This window comes from Ailuropoda melanoleuca, chromosome 7, assembly GCF_002007445.2.
Source record: "Ailuropoda melanoleuca isolate Jingjing chromosome 7, ASM200744v2, whole genome shotgun sequence".
Classification (NCBI taxonomy): Eukaryota; Metazoa; Chordata; class Mammalia; order Carnivora; family Ursidae; genus Ailuropoda; species Ailuropoda melanoleuca.
In genome coordinates this window covers 82,336,469-82,349,504 of record NC_048224.1, presented here as the reverse complement: position 1 = coordinate 82,349,504, position 13,036 = coordinate 82,336,469, and the positions used below count along the sequence as shown (strand labels likewise).

The 13,036-nt window shown below is 38.3% G+C and overlaps 1 protein-coding gene across 2 annotated transcripts; it reads right to left on the bottom strand.

Annotated features, from left to right (window-relative positions):
* Positions 1-1,065: 1,065 nt before the first annotated feature.
* On the bottom strand, positions 1,066-8,566 carry SPRYD7 (SPRY domain containing 7). Of its 2 annotated transcripts, none has more exons than XM_034665120.1 (4): positions 8,313-8,566; positions 7,599-7,715; positions 5,347-5,513; positions 1,066-3,275 (listed from the first exon to the last, which is right to left on the bottom strand). In XM_034665120.1, exons 1-4 carry the CDS (start codon positions 8,416-8,418, stop codon positions 3,162-3,164), a joined length of 504 nt encoding a protein of 167 aa, XP_034521011.1. In that variant the 5' UTR covers positions 8,419-8,566; the 3' UTR covers positions 1,066-3,161. The 2 variants fall into 2 exon arrangements, with proteins under 2 accessions (XP_034521011.1, XP_034521012.1); XM_034665121.1 differs by lacking the exon at positions 1,066-3,275 and adding an exon at positions 4,706-5,152 and having other exon boundaries at positions 8,313-8,564.
* Between the last annotated feature and the right edge of the window lie 4,470 nt (positions 8,567-13,036).

The following is a 13,036-nucleotide window of genomic DNA, read 5'->3' as shown; positions in this document are numbered from 1 at the left end:
GGGGCTCGATCCCACAACGCCGGGATCACTCCCTGAGCCAAAGGCAGATGCTTAACCGCTGTGCCACCCAGGCACCCCAAAATATGTTCATATTATCTTAACGATTGAGCCAAAGGCAATTAAAAGCCAAGTTTTCTTTTTCTGGCTTTTTTTTTTTTTTTAAGATTTTGAGAGAGGGAGAGCACAAGCAGGGAGGAAAGGAACAAGCAGACTCCCTGCCGAGCAAGGAGCCCAATGCGGAGCTCAATCCTAGGACCCTGAGCTCATGACCTGAGCCAAAGGCAGATGCTTAACCAACTAAGCCACCCAGGCACCCCTTTTTTCTGGCTTTTAAAATGTAAACTGATCAAAAGATTTTAATTGTTTCACATATCTAACATTACAAATAATATGCAATATTTAAATTGTCGAAATAACATGGATAATAATTAATTTTCAGTGTAACTATGGAAAATTGCACTAGTATGAACAGATGGATTTTTGCAATATACAGAATCAAGACATTGGATATCATCTCTTCGGCCAGGAACAAATGCATGTCTTTGTGTGTTTTATGTCCCATCTAGGCCTATATTTAGCTATCATTAAATATTTAAGCTATGGGTTTATACTGTACTAATGTTCTTCATGATGGCTTCATGAAAGGCTTAATTTTTATACTTCTCCTAGCTCAATGTAATGTTTTTTAAGTTTACGTATTTAATCTCTACACCCATTGTGGGGCTCAAACTTACAACCCTGAGATCAAGAGTCCCATACTCTTCTGACTGAGCCAGCCAGGCGCCCCATCAATGTAATTTTTTTTAAGACTTTATTTTTTCAAATAGTTTAGATTTACAGAAAAATTGAGTAGTACAGAATTTCCACATAATCCCTCTCCCAGTTTCTCCCATTAACATCTTACAGTAGGATACATTTGTTACAATAAATGAATATAGATAATTATTAAAATCCATAGTTTATTCATATTTCCTTAGTTTTTACCTAAACTTTTTTCTCTTCCTGGATCCCACATTACATTTTCTTGTTATGTCCCCTTGGGCTCAGTTCCTCTTGGGTTTGATGTTTCTCTTTCTTTTTTTGATGACCTTGACAGTTTGGAGGAGTACTGTTCAAGTATTTTATAGGATGCCCCTCTAATGGAATTTGTGTGATGTCTTCCTTAAGATTAGACTGAGGTTATATGTTTAGGGAGGTAATTTTCCTAAGAGAACTTAGATACCTTCAGATTAAAAACATATTTAGACTTCATGAAACTGTTGCCATGGACATGGCACAACTCATGTATCATTTTTAGTATTGTGTCTATTCCATATGACTAGAGGAGAAAAGATAGTCTTGAGTAAAGAATAGGATGACTAAAAAAAGGTTGGTTTAAAAAAAAATAACGAAGAGGTAGATAACATTTTCTAAAGACAGCAAACAGTAGTCATTTCAATTCACTTTCCAAAGTAAGCATGTTCTTTACAAATTAAGATTCAGAAAGTCAGACAAAAATGCATAAATAATATAGTTAGTTCAATTCTGCATCTGCAGAGGTAAATTTGGGTTTTATGTAAATAAATTTACTCAAGTATATTTATGTTTTCAAAGCACGTTGTCACATTTTTATCTACCAATTAAACAATAAACACTGCAGGATTCTCTTGCCTATGGGACAAAAATAGTCTTAAATCCTTAGAAAACTTATAGTAGGCAATCATTCTCTCCTGAACAGTGGTTCTCAAACTTTAGCGTGTATTAGAATCACCTGAAAGACTTGTTCAAACACAGATTCCTGGGTGCTATCCCCAATGGTTTCTGATTCAGTGGGTCTGGGGCAGGGCCTGAGAATATGCATTTCTAACAAGTTCCTGAGGCTGCTGGTCTGAGGACACTATGAAAACCACTGCTGAAGAGTCAATAAGGAAGCTACATTTATTAGTGCCTATGGTGATTCAGGTGTTTTACGTATATTACCTTATTTAACTATTTATAGAATCTTATCAAATAAATATGAGTATCCCTTTTATAAATGGGGAACCTGAGCTCAGGAAAGCTAAGGAACTCAGCTGAGGAGGTAACGGGATTAGAAGGCAAAATTACAATTCAGATTTCTGATTCTAAAGCCCATCGTTTTCTAGTACAACACACTGCTCCTTGTTGACAAAGGAGAGAAACGTGCATATCCTTGGCTCACTAGAAAAGGAGACTGTACCAGAGTGTGTACAGTGGTTAGCTCAGGTTAGTAGGGTCTTGAAGGAATCTTTACTGAAGGCTTGGCAAAGGCTCAGGGTCATGGAGAGGATTTGCTTATCTCTGAACTTCTGAAATAATCAAGAATGAAGTGAATTTAATGTAAAATTGACCAAACAGGAAGAACGTGTATTTAATATAGTACTAAATATCCCTTAATTACTATTATTTTATTATTCCTTACAGAAAAACACACATTTAAATAAAAGTTCTTAAAAGAATAATCTCATTTACATTTAAGGTTAAAGCGTCATACTATTCTAAATGTCTGCCAGTGTACACTACATCACCAATCAACCACTACTTACTCTGCTATTGAAGTAACAGCATGATGGTCTTCAACAAAACGCTCTGACAGTTACTAAAACATTTACCTCCTTTCACAAAGCAAATTAAAACCGGTGACATACAAAGTAAGCAATTTAAAGTTAAAGAAAAGTGGTACATTTTACAGTAAATAAATCACCAAAAAAGAAGTTGCCAATAATATATTTTCTAACACTTTGTTATACTCTACATAAAAAAGAACACTCAGACACAAATTAGACTGCAGACTTAAAACAGTTAATGAGGTCTAAATTTCAGAATGAGAAAAACCCACCCAACTCTGCATGTCTATTATAAAAACAAATATTTTATGTAAGAAAGATTCCCCTTTAAATATCTATATACATATTTCCACTTAATACTGTTAATCAAAACCATAGTTATATTTATTTAAATAAGAATTAAATAAACTGCCCCAAACGCTGATTTCATCTCACAAAACAGAAGTATTTTAAATCACAACTTCCAGATGGTATCTTGAACACACTGGTTCCTTAAACAACATTAACAAGCATATTTTTAAGAATATATTTTCATCTACAGGTCAGGTAAAGCTTTATTAAATGGTAAACACTTTTAAAAGTGCAGAAACACAAGTTTCAAAAACAAATACATTCAGAAGATCTGCTGTTCAAATAATATTTTTTCAAAACCAGGTGGAGGAGTATGATAAAATTCACTGAACTGGCAATCCAAAATTGCACTGTCATCAACTAAAGACAGAAAAAGAGAGAAATAAGTTAGAAGCTAACACCTTAATTCACAAGAATACATAATTATAAAATAGACTTTTCATAATACCATATTATTAGCAGGCAAAAAGAATAAATACATCTGCTGCCCAGGTTACAAAACATAATTTTATTGGATAAAAATAACCACAATAAAAAATAAAATTAAAAACACTGAAAGGAAATACATCAAAATATTACTAAAATTAGACAGTGTGAATGAGTACTTTTAATTTTTTCCTTATTTGCCAACCTGTATTTTCTCAATTTTATACATTAAGATGTGTTACTTTTTAAAAATTATTCTGAAAAAATTATAGATTCAAAAAAGATTGCAAAAGTAAAAGAGTTCTCCGTACTCTTCACCCAGCTTCCCTTAGTGGTAACATCTTACATAACCACAGTACCATGTCCAAATCAGAAAACTGACTTCGATAAACTACTGTTACCTAGACTGTAGGCCTTACTCAGCTTCTACATCTTTTTACCAGCATTTATCAAAGACAGATAAACGCACATATCCAAACAAAGACTTAGACATGAATTTCCACAGCAGCTTTATTTGTAATGGCCCCAAACTGCAAACAACTTAAATATCCATTAACAGGCAAAGGGACAAACAAATCATGATATAAGCACACAAGGAACTACATATACTACTTAGCAATAAAAATGAATGAATTACTGATACATTCTACAACACGGTTCAATCTTAAAATAATTACACTGAGAGAAGCCACACAGAAAAAAACACAAATTTTATGATTCAGATAATCTGTACTGACAGAGAGCAGATCAGTGGTTGTTTGGTTGGGGCTGGGGTGGGGAGAGGTGAGCAGGAAGGATTATAAGGGAACAGGAGGAAATTTTAGGGGTGATGAATATGTTCATTATGTTGACTCTGGTAATGACATGAGTGTTTACTTCATAGCTACTTCTTAAAACTGCACAAATATATTTAATGCATATCACTAAATATTTTGTATTTCATATTACATGCAGAAAAGTTAAGTACTGGGTTTGACATTCATGAAGCCATAGACATTTTAGCAAGGGTGGTTTCAGTGAAGTGGTGGTAAAGGCAGTCAGACAGGGTTGAAGTACAACCAAATGATACAGTAAGCAGTGTAGGCTGTTAGTAATGCAGCCAGATAAAGAAGGGTAAACACAGGCTAGTGAAACCTATGAGTTTAGGAAGGGTTTTTTTGGGGGGATAAGGATGATTCAGAATGTTTATAGGCACTGAAGAGAGAGGTTCCTTACATGAGATATGAGTGAAATAATGGACAAAGTGAAGTCCCAGAGTTCAGGAGTTTGAAATCTAGACTACACAGTGTTTTTTTTTTCAGCAACCACCATCCTGCTCAGTCAGGAGCCATCAACATCGAGGCGAGACCCTCCATGAGCAAAAAGATTATGACTCACTAAAAGTTCAGATAATGGTTAGCATTTCTTAGCAATAAAATATTTTTAAATTAAGGTACATCCATTTTTTTAAACATAATGCTACTGCACACTTAAAAGACTACAGTGTAGTGTAAACATATATACTCACTGGGAAACCAAAAACCTCATTTGACTTGCTTTATTGCAATATTTGCTTTATTGCAGTGGTCTGGAACCAAACCCACAGTATGTCCAAGGTATGCCTGCAATAAATGTCAACATTTTCTCTAAGAGTTCTCTAGTTGCAAAAATACCTAATATTTTCTATTATGAACGTCAGCAAACTTTTTAAAATTGTGGGCCAAGATTTCTCTGATGTGAGAGAAGCAGGAAATGTTGATAAGCAGCCAACCGGTCATTCACTCTCCTGAATGGAAATAAGGGCTCATGTGGATTTTCCTGGCCAGTGACAGCTGTGAAAGGAGAGCAGTTTGGTAAGGCAGCAGTATCTACACCAAGTGCTCTCTTTGGAATATATACCACCTCATTAGATCCAATCCCAGTGCCTTGGAATTCAAACCACAAATTCCCAGGCAAAACTATATACGCTAAAAGCAGTTCAACTTTAATAATTTACAGTGGAAAACAATTCCACAAGAAAACTCACCACCACATCTCCCTCCTGCGGAAGACTGTTTGCTGGCAGCCTATTTTTTTCCTCGTTGTTGTGGAATAGGGCTCCATCGTTCCTCATCACCAGACTGTGCACATCTCGGCCAAGAGGAATCTGATTCAAGTTAACTTTCTGAGTTGCAACGCCAATACCCCATATTCCTAAAAAATAATAGTTTAAATGCCTCCAAAATCTGAAGAACACAAATAATGAAAGAAGGGGTTGTTTCTCAGAGTGTAAGTTTTTAAAAGAAGTGGTGTACTATCACTAAACTTTTCCTATTAATTTTTAAAAAAAACAAATCTTTTAAAAGTAGTATGCAAACTACCCTACGTTCTCTACAGACAGAGTACAACATAGGCGATAAGAATGGGTCCTGAAGCTGTACAGCCTAGGTTAAACCTTTGGCTTAGCTAGGTCATCTGGGGCAAGGTATTTAACCTGTCTCTGCTTCCTCACCTGTGAACTTGGGATTCTAACAATACTTACTTCAAAGGGTTATTAAAAGATATAGCAAGGTAACCAAGTAAATACTTGCAACAGTGTGAGTATTCCCCCCAAAATCGGTTAAGAAAAGCAGAGTGTTTTTTAAAAGATGTTAGCTATTATCATCACTATTCTCTAAAAGACATTTTGAAAGCTACACAATTAATTTAAATGGCCTAGGGTTCTAGTCAAGCACTACCTCAGAGAAGTGGGAAATTAGTCTTTAGTTTTTGCATCTATAATGTGTGACAAATAACATAGACCTGGTCAATACCACGAAGAGGAGAAAATTAATGATGAAGTATAAAATGATTTTCTTACCCATACCTTAAATCAGTGAGTTTAAAACCTTTTGGTTTAAGCTGACTTTAAGCAAGCAGGTCTCCTCTTAACCAGCCAAACAGAATACCTAGAGCTCTGGATTTTGTTTCAAACTGTTCCTTCTCAGTTTTTATCAAAATCAGTTAGGAGAAAATCTATAAATGGAAGAAGGTTTGAAGATCATTGCCAATCAATTTTTCTGAATTGAACAGAACTATCAAAATGTTGCATGTCTGGATATCACTGTCTGGGCTTCCTAAATAATCTTACTATATAATTTATCCTCCAGAGTGGAACAATTTTAAGAGTGACAGAAGGTGATAATACTAATTTCATGGGACAACAGTTCTAGACAGGGTTATAGAGTCTTCTTACTCCTAAAGAACTGTGCATGCTGTGATATACTTTGGCATAACTGCCTCAGGCTTTCATAGATTAATTTACAAACTCCAACAATGTATTTATTCTAGAGATGTCACTGAGGATGCCATCCTTTACAGAAAATCCACATAAAAATTTGTACTGGATTTGAGGCTCAAGAAAATATTTGCTTCTCTTGAGACAAGGTAGATTGTACTTGAGAAGATTTTAGTAACAAGAGACATTTTGCAGCTGACTTATAAAAGAATGAAATGGAGGACAGTTTCATATTTATTTCATATACTTAAGAAAACCAGTATTTTAAATTAACTTAGAAAACAAGCCCCAGAAGGATGTTTTACGTCATTCAAGCTTGTCGAGTAAGAGTATGATTAATTCACTACCCTTTAGTTTTCCTATTCTACGCCTACACTTATATTACTCATGCTATATTTCACTGTAAGTTTTTTTATAACAAAACTTTAAAAAATACATTTCCCCACATTCAATACAGCTACAAGTTAACTAATTGCTATTTTAATACTCAAGCAGAACTGCTGTATGACTCAAAAAACTCCATAAATTTTTTAATGAAAAATAAAGACATGAAAATTCTAAATCTGCTAATTGCTTCAGAAGATAATGAATCTAGGTATTTTAACACGAATTATGAGAAAAAATTCAGGATCATATGATTGATTTTATCCCAAGATAAAATAGCAAGAATCTACACCTTTAATGCCTGGCCAAATGAAATGGACCATCTCGCACCCATTCATCCATTCATAATGCTAGTGCCTTACACTGACCCAGTGTAAAACACACTCCTAAGTATAACTGAGGCAGAGCAGGAAAGGCAATTCCTGTAATCCCATTTTATAGATAACAAAACTGAACCTAAAATAATTCAATAACTAAATTAACTACTTTAACCAGGATCACAAAAGAGGTGGGGAAAAAAGGTTCTTCTGAATAAGTCTGGTGCTTTTTTATTGCCTCGTTAATCTTTTCCATATATCGAAAATTGCTCTTAATATTTAGAGGTAGTACTTTTAACAGTAAAGGACCATTATACCAACCTGTGGACTGGATTTTGAATTCAAAGTAGCTTTTGTTTTGATGTAAAGGGGCACTGGCTAAACAACCTCCTGTTCCACATATTCTTCTTCCATTTTTTACAATGACAACATCTGTTCCTAAATAAAAAATGCAGAGACCATGTAAAGTTTTTTATTTTCTTATTCAACAATCAAGGTTAATGTTTCACTTCTCTCAGTCAAAAAAATTGCGATGCTATATTTACTTTGAAATATAGAAATGCTGATACATTAAAAACAATTTTAATTCACTATTTTTTTTCCCTGAGAATGTTTACACTTAATATTCATTTGTGGCCAGAAATCTTGTTGAGAGACGCAATTTAGTAGTAACTCTGTAGGAGGAGCACCAGAGGCGCTCCCCTCGCCTGGGGGAGGCTGACGCGTCTCGGGAGGCGGCTGCTCCGAGATTCCCGTGAAAATGGGTAGGTAGGTCCACACAGCCAGCTCCCGATGACAGGAGCGGACAGGGCTGCGTAGCCTTGAACACAGAACAGAGCCGAGGTGGAGTCGGCCCGCGTCTGGAAGAGATCCGCGAGACGAAACCGGGTCGAGGGCAGCAACTGGGAGCGAAGAGCGGGGGGCGGCGCCCGGAGGGGCAGGGCCGCGTGTGGTCGTCCAGACCCCGCACTGCCCCCGACCCGCCGCGCCACACCCGGCGTGGGCCGTTGGGTCTGAGGAAGGGAGGGCCCTTACCCATGTGCTGCGTGTCCAGCTGCACGGCCGGCATCTCCTTCAGAGGGATGTGTCCCGTTCCGCCGTCCCTGCAGCACCGCAGGCAGCAGAACACCGAGGCGGCCATGGCGCCAGGACCACTGACTCCGCCGCGGTCACCGGCCGCCCGCCGCCCCTGGACCGCGGCGACACCGCCTCCACGCCTCCGCTCCGCCTCCCGCCCCCGCCCGAGCGCCGGAGTCTGTGTGGAGCGCGCAGACCGATACAGCGACGCCCCTCGCCGGGAGGGCGCAGCACAGGCAGTGGTGCAGCCGGCCGGGGACGGAAGATGCAGAGGCTGCGCACGCGGGGAGGGGCGGGGGCCGAGGAGGAGGGCGTGGCTAGAGGCGGAGCGGGGGCAGAGGGCGTGAGGTGCGGGCGGGCGGAGGGTGGCGTGACCCTGTGCGCGGGTCCTTTTTTGCCTTGGCCAGGATTCACTTGGAGTCCTAACGTTGAGCAGTTCGCGGGGAGTCGGCGCTCTCCGGCCACTCAGTAGTCGTTGAATGCTGAGTTTTAAAAACTGTTCCCCCCAACTTTGACATTACCTTTAGGGATGAGTTAACAAAAGCAAGTCAGGCTGGGGGAGTGAGAGCTGATAAAGGACCCCGAGGTTTTCCACACACACCCCGTCCCACCACCACCGCTTGCCCAGGGCTGAGAGAACTTGGCCTCCACCGAGAGCCTTTGTCCCCTACGGCGGCTGGTTTCTGAAGAATTTCCTCAAATTCTAAATATTCGCACAGGCCCCAGGAGTAACGGCTGTCAGTGATTTCACCGTGAACGCGCACCCGGGGTTCTAAGTTGGGTCTGGTACATTGTAGGTGCAGAGATGCGCGTTCCGTGGCCCTCGGGGCCGCGCGGTTGGGGGCGCGCAGGCGGCTATCCCGGGAGCCTACCGCTGGGGCGGGGCGGGGGGGCGAGGCTTGACCCGCCTCTGCCAAGCTCACCCTCCTCATGGACTGGGGGTTTCGAGGAGTGTGAAGGGAACTGCGGAGGCAGCGAGGAGGATGTCTGGTCCCCCAAGGGAAACCCTCCGTTCCTACCGCCTGCTCCTTTCCGCTTCCAATTAGGAGGCCCACAGGGTGGTCACCTGTCATCTCCTTGCCCACTAAGATCATGTGTCCCAGGTCGATTTTATTTAAATACAGCTTGGGGCCCGGAGATGGTCTTCAGTGACCTCTAGAATTAGCCTGGCTCAAAACTTTATCCCCAAATAAGGCTTCGCCCGGGTTCAGGTCCAGGCAAACGGACGCAAGATGCTCACTTAATGCGGAATGGGTCCTATACATTATTTTTTAGTGACGTGACTGCAAATATCCTTAATGGAGGATTTTTTCCCCCACAGAATAAGAGAATTTTTTTCAGGGTCCTGGGTCTCTTTGCTGTCTATACAAATGGTGTTTTCATTACAATGGGGAAAACCTCCAAGTTCGTACTTTATTTAGTTACCACAGAATTAATAACTAAGGTGATTATTAAAGTGACTGAGGGTAGACTCTCATTGCCTATAAAGTACTTTCTTGGTAATCATTTTACACATGGCATTTTTCTTTTACTGAAAACCTCGACCTTTATTCTGAGAATTTAATTAGTGTTCGGTTCTCTTTCCACTGGTAGGGAAGGGGAGATTGAATAGAATGTTGGAGAGACAAAATTTTCTGTTGTTCTGTGAGGTGGGCACTCTGACATATGTAGCTAATTGAATTATTGAAAGCTTTAGGGTGGATATTGTCCCCATTTTATAGATGAAGAAATAGAGCTAGAGGGATTACATAACCTGGAATAGCTTCAGATGACTAAGAAGTAAACAAGGTAGGACGCCCAAATCTGTATTTGCTCCACCAGATCATGCTCTCAAATTCTGAAGATTTAACTCTTGTAATAAATGCTGAAATTCTTTTAAAAATGGTCTCAATTCAAAATGCAGATTTGCACTTTATTTTTATATGTTTCATTAATCTCCATATTGGCTCTCAGCTGCCATAACTCATGTATAGACAATAACATAAAATAGCAGTTGTTAAAAGGTAAAATATTTATTCAGAAATATTATTAAAAGCAGCACTTGTATTTAATATATAATAAACATTTAGGCCATTCAAGTCACTCACATCTTCAGTGAAAAGCCAGACGTTGAGATGGTATGAATTCGCCATTTCTGTAGAAGCAGAACCGCCCTAGCCTTTCCTGGCTAGAAGAGTAATCTGTTGGGCCACGGCCCAGCGCACTTTGCCCCCAATGTAGCAACTCAAGTGTACTCAGCAGTATGAAGCAAGCAAAGCCAGTTAGCTCCTGAAACAGACTTCCCTGTCTTGGCAGATGAATGCCATCCATGAGCTCACAGACCTTATCCTTCTTATATCTGGGATTCTATTATCCTTTCATTATTATTTTCAAAGGAATTATCCTTTCTTTTTGAAAAGCACAATGCTAAAGATACTTTGACAGTCTTTCACAGTTATCACTTTAAATAACAGTCACAAATAAAGCCTACAAAAAGTTTCCCAATAGTTAGTTAGAAGGTCGTTTATCTAAGTCAAAAGCAATAAGAGAGAATGACTACTTGAAAAAAAAAAAAAAAATCACCTTTTAAAATAATAGCCAAGTGAGAGCAATACATTTCCAAAACAGTATCATTAAGCATATTTCTATCTATTAATTGCAAGGTTGGAAATTGAAAAATCTTGAACAAAGGGTTATTTGTAAATGGTTTAAGTTTGCTAATAAATTCCAAGACAATATCCTTCATGTTAATGTAAGTGTTCTCATTTTCTTTCTGCTTAAAAAAGAGCTCTTTCAACTTTTCAAATGTATTGAAAAGATATGTGATTTAATTTTGAAATATTTTAACTTTAATGTTTAATTTTTCATTAAGTCAAAAAATTCTACAGTTGTATCAAATAGTGAACAAAGTCTTTTAAAATAATTTCCTGTGGCAAAACTTATTTCTGTGCTTAGAAAAGACATCCACGTTTCAAATTCTTTTTCATTATCATTGTAGTTTGTAAAACAATCTATCATATGTCATTCATCAACTTAATTTTTGTGTTTTTTTAATTGAGGTAAAAAAAAAACAAGTACCATTATCCATACCTGTTAGGCAGAATACTGGGCTCCCCCTCGAAGATACCCATGTCCTAAATCCCCAGAACCAGTGTATATGTTATTTTATATGTCAAAAGGGACTTTGGAAATGTGATTAATTTAAGGATTTTGAGATGGGGAGATTATCTTGGATTATCCAGGTAGGCCAACTAGTCACAGGGCATCTTATAAGAGGGAAGCAGGAGGATCTGACAGGGAAGGAAATGGAAGCAGAGGTTAGAGTGATGTGGGCCAAGGAAGGCACATGGCCTCTAGAAGCTGGAAAAAGCCTTGGAATGGATTCTCCCTAGAACATTCTGAAGGAATGCAGCCCTGCAGACCCATTTTAGACTAATCTTTAGAATTGTACCATAATAAATTTGTGTTGTTTTCAGCCACTAAATTTGTGGTTACTTTGTACAGCAACAATGGGAAACTAATACATGCAATAAAACACATAAAGTACATTGATATTAAGTATATAGGTTGATGAGTTTTTATAAACATATAGACCTATGTAACCATCCCCACATTAACATCTAGCATATTTCCAGCATCTCAGAGTTTCCCTTTGCCCCTTCCAAGGCAACTCACTACACACCAAAGGTACGTACTATTCTGACTTCTTTTAACCATTAATTGTGTGTTGTTGGACTTTTTCTAAACAGAAACACACCATATGTATTCTTTTGTGTTTGGCCTTTTTATTCAACTTAATGTCTGTGAGAATTATCCACTCTATTGCTGTATGGGAAATCTGTTTTTTTTTAAGGCCGTGTACTTATTGGTATTACATATATTAGTTTATTTATCCATTTCCCATAGACTTTTACCCTTTAATTTTTTATTTTTTATTTAAACTCAATTAGAATCCTTTATTTTTTTAAAAAGATTTTATTTATCTATTTATTTGAGAGAGAGAGAGAGAGCGCACAAGGAGGGAGGGGCAGAAGAAGGAGGGAAAGGGACAGGCAGACTGTGCTGAGTGTGGAGCCTGATGCAGGGCTCGATCTCACAACCCTGAGACCATGACCTGAGCCAAAATCAAGAGTCTGATGCTCCATCTACTGAGCCACCCAGACAACCCCAACTTTTATCCTTTAGAAGATTAAAAAAAGCCATATTCCAATCATAGTATGATGATTTTCTGACATTTCCCCTAAATTTCAGAAATATGATTTTTTTGCCAATTTTATCAGTAATTCTCTGTAAAATGTACACTTAATCTTGATGGTTTCATAGCTGTACTAGAAAAGCAAATTGGCAGAATGTGTACTTTATTTGTGAGCAAAGTTATGAAACACAACTTCAAAAAAACACTTGAATATTACCACCTTTTTATGTTGGACATTTTGAAATAAGAACTAAACAAAAATCTTTGTATATGTACATATTTACCATATATACCATATATATATATATTTACTATGAAGGTGAGAGCATAAATGTAGGCTGATACTAGTAAAGTAATCCCCCTTATCCATGGTTTCAGTTTGAAGAAGGTACTTAAAAGGTAAGGTTCCCTGAAATAAGGGGCCCAGAGAAGAGGCCCTTGCTGTCTAGATTAAAGGGCCGAACTGATTTCAGGGCAACCAATTAATTGATGATAGAAATTTCTCCTT

Bases quoted from the DNA above. Each gene is read 5' to 3' on its own strand.
- SPRYD7 (XM_034665120.1), bottom strand. From the start codon at position 8,418: ATGGCCGCCTCGGTGTTCTGCTGCCTGCGGTGCTGCAGGGACGGCGGA. The intron at 7,716-8,312 runs GTAAGGGCCCTC...TTTTTTATTTAG, and splicing joins GCTGGACACGCAGCACATGG to GAACAGATGTTGTCATTGTA. The intron at 3,276-5,346 runs GTGAGTTTTCTT...TTCTGTCTTTAG, and splicing joins CGCAGGAGGGAGATGTGGTG to TTGATGACAGTGCAATTTTG.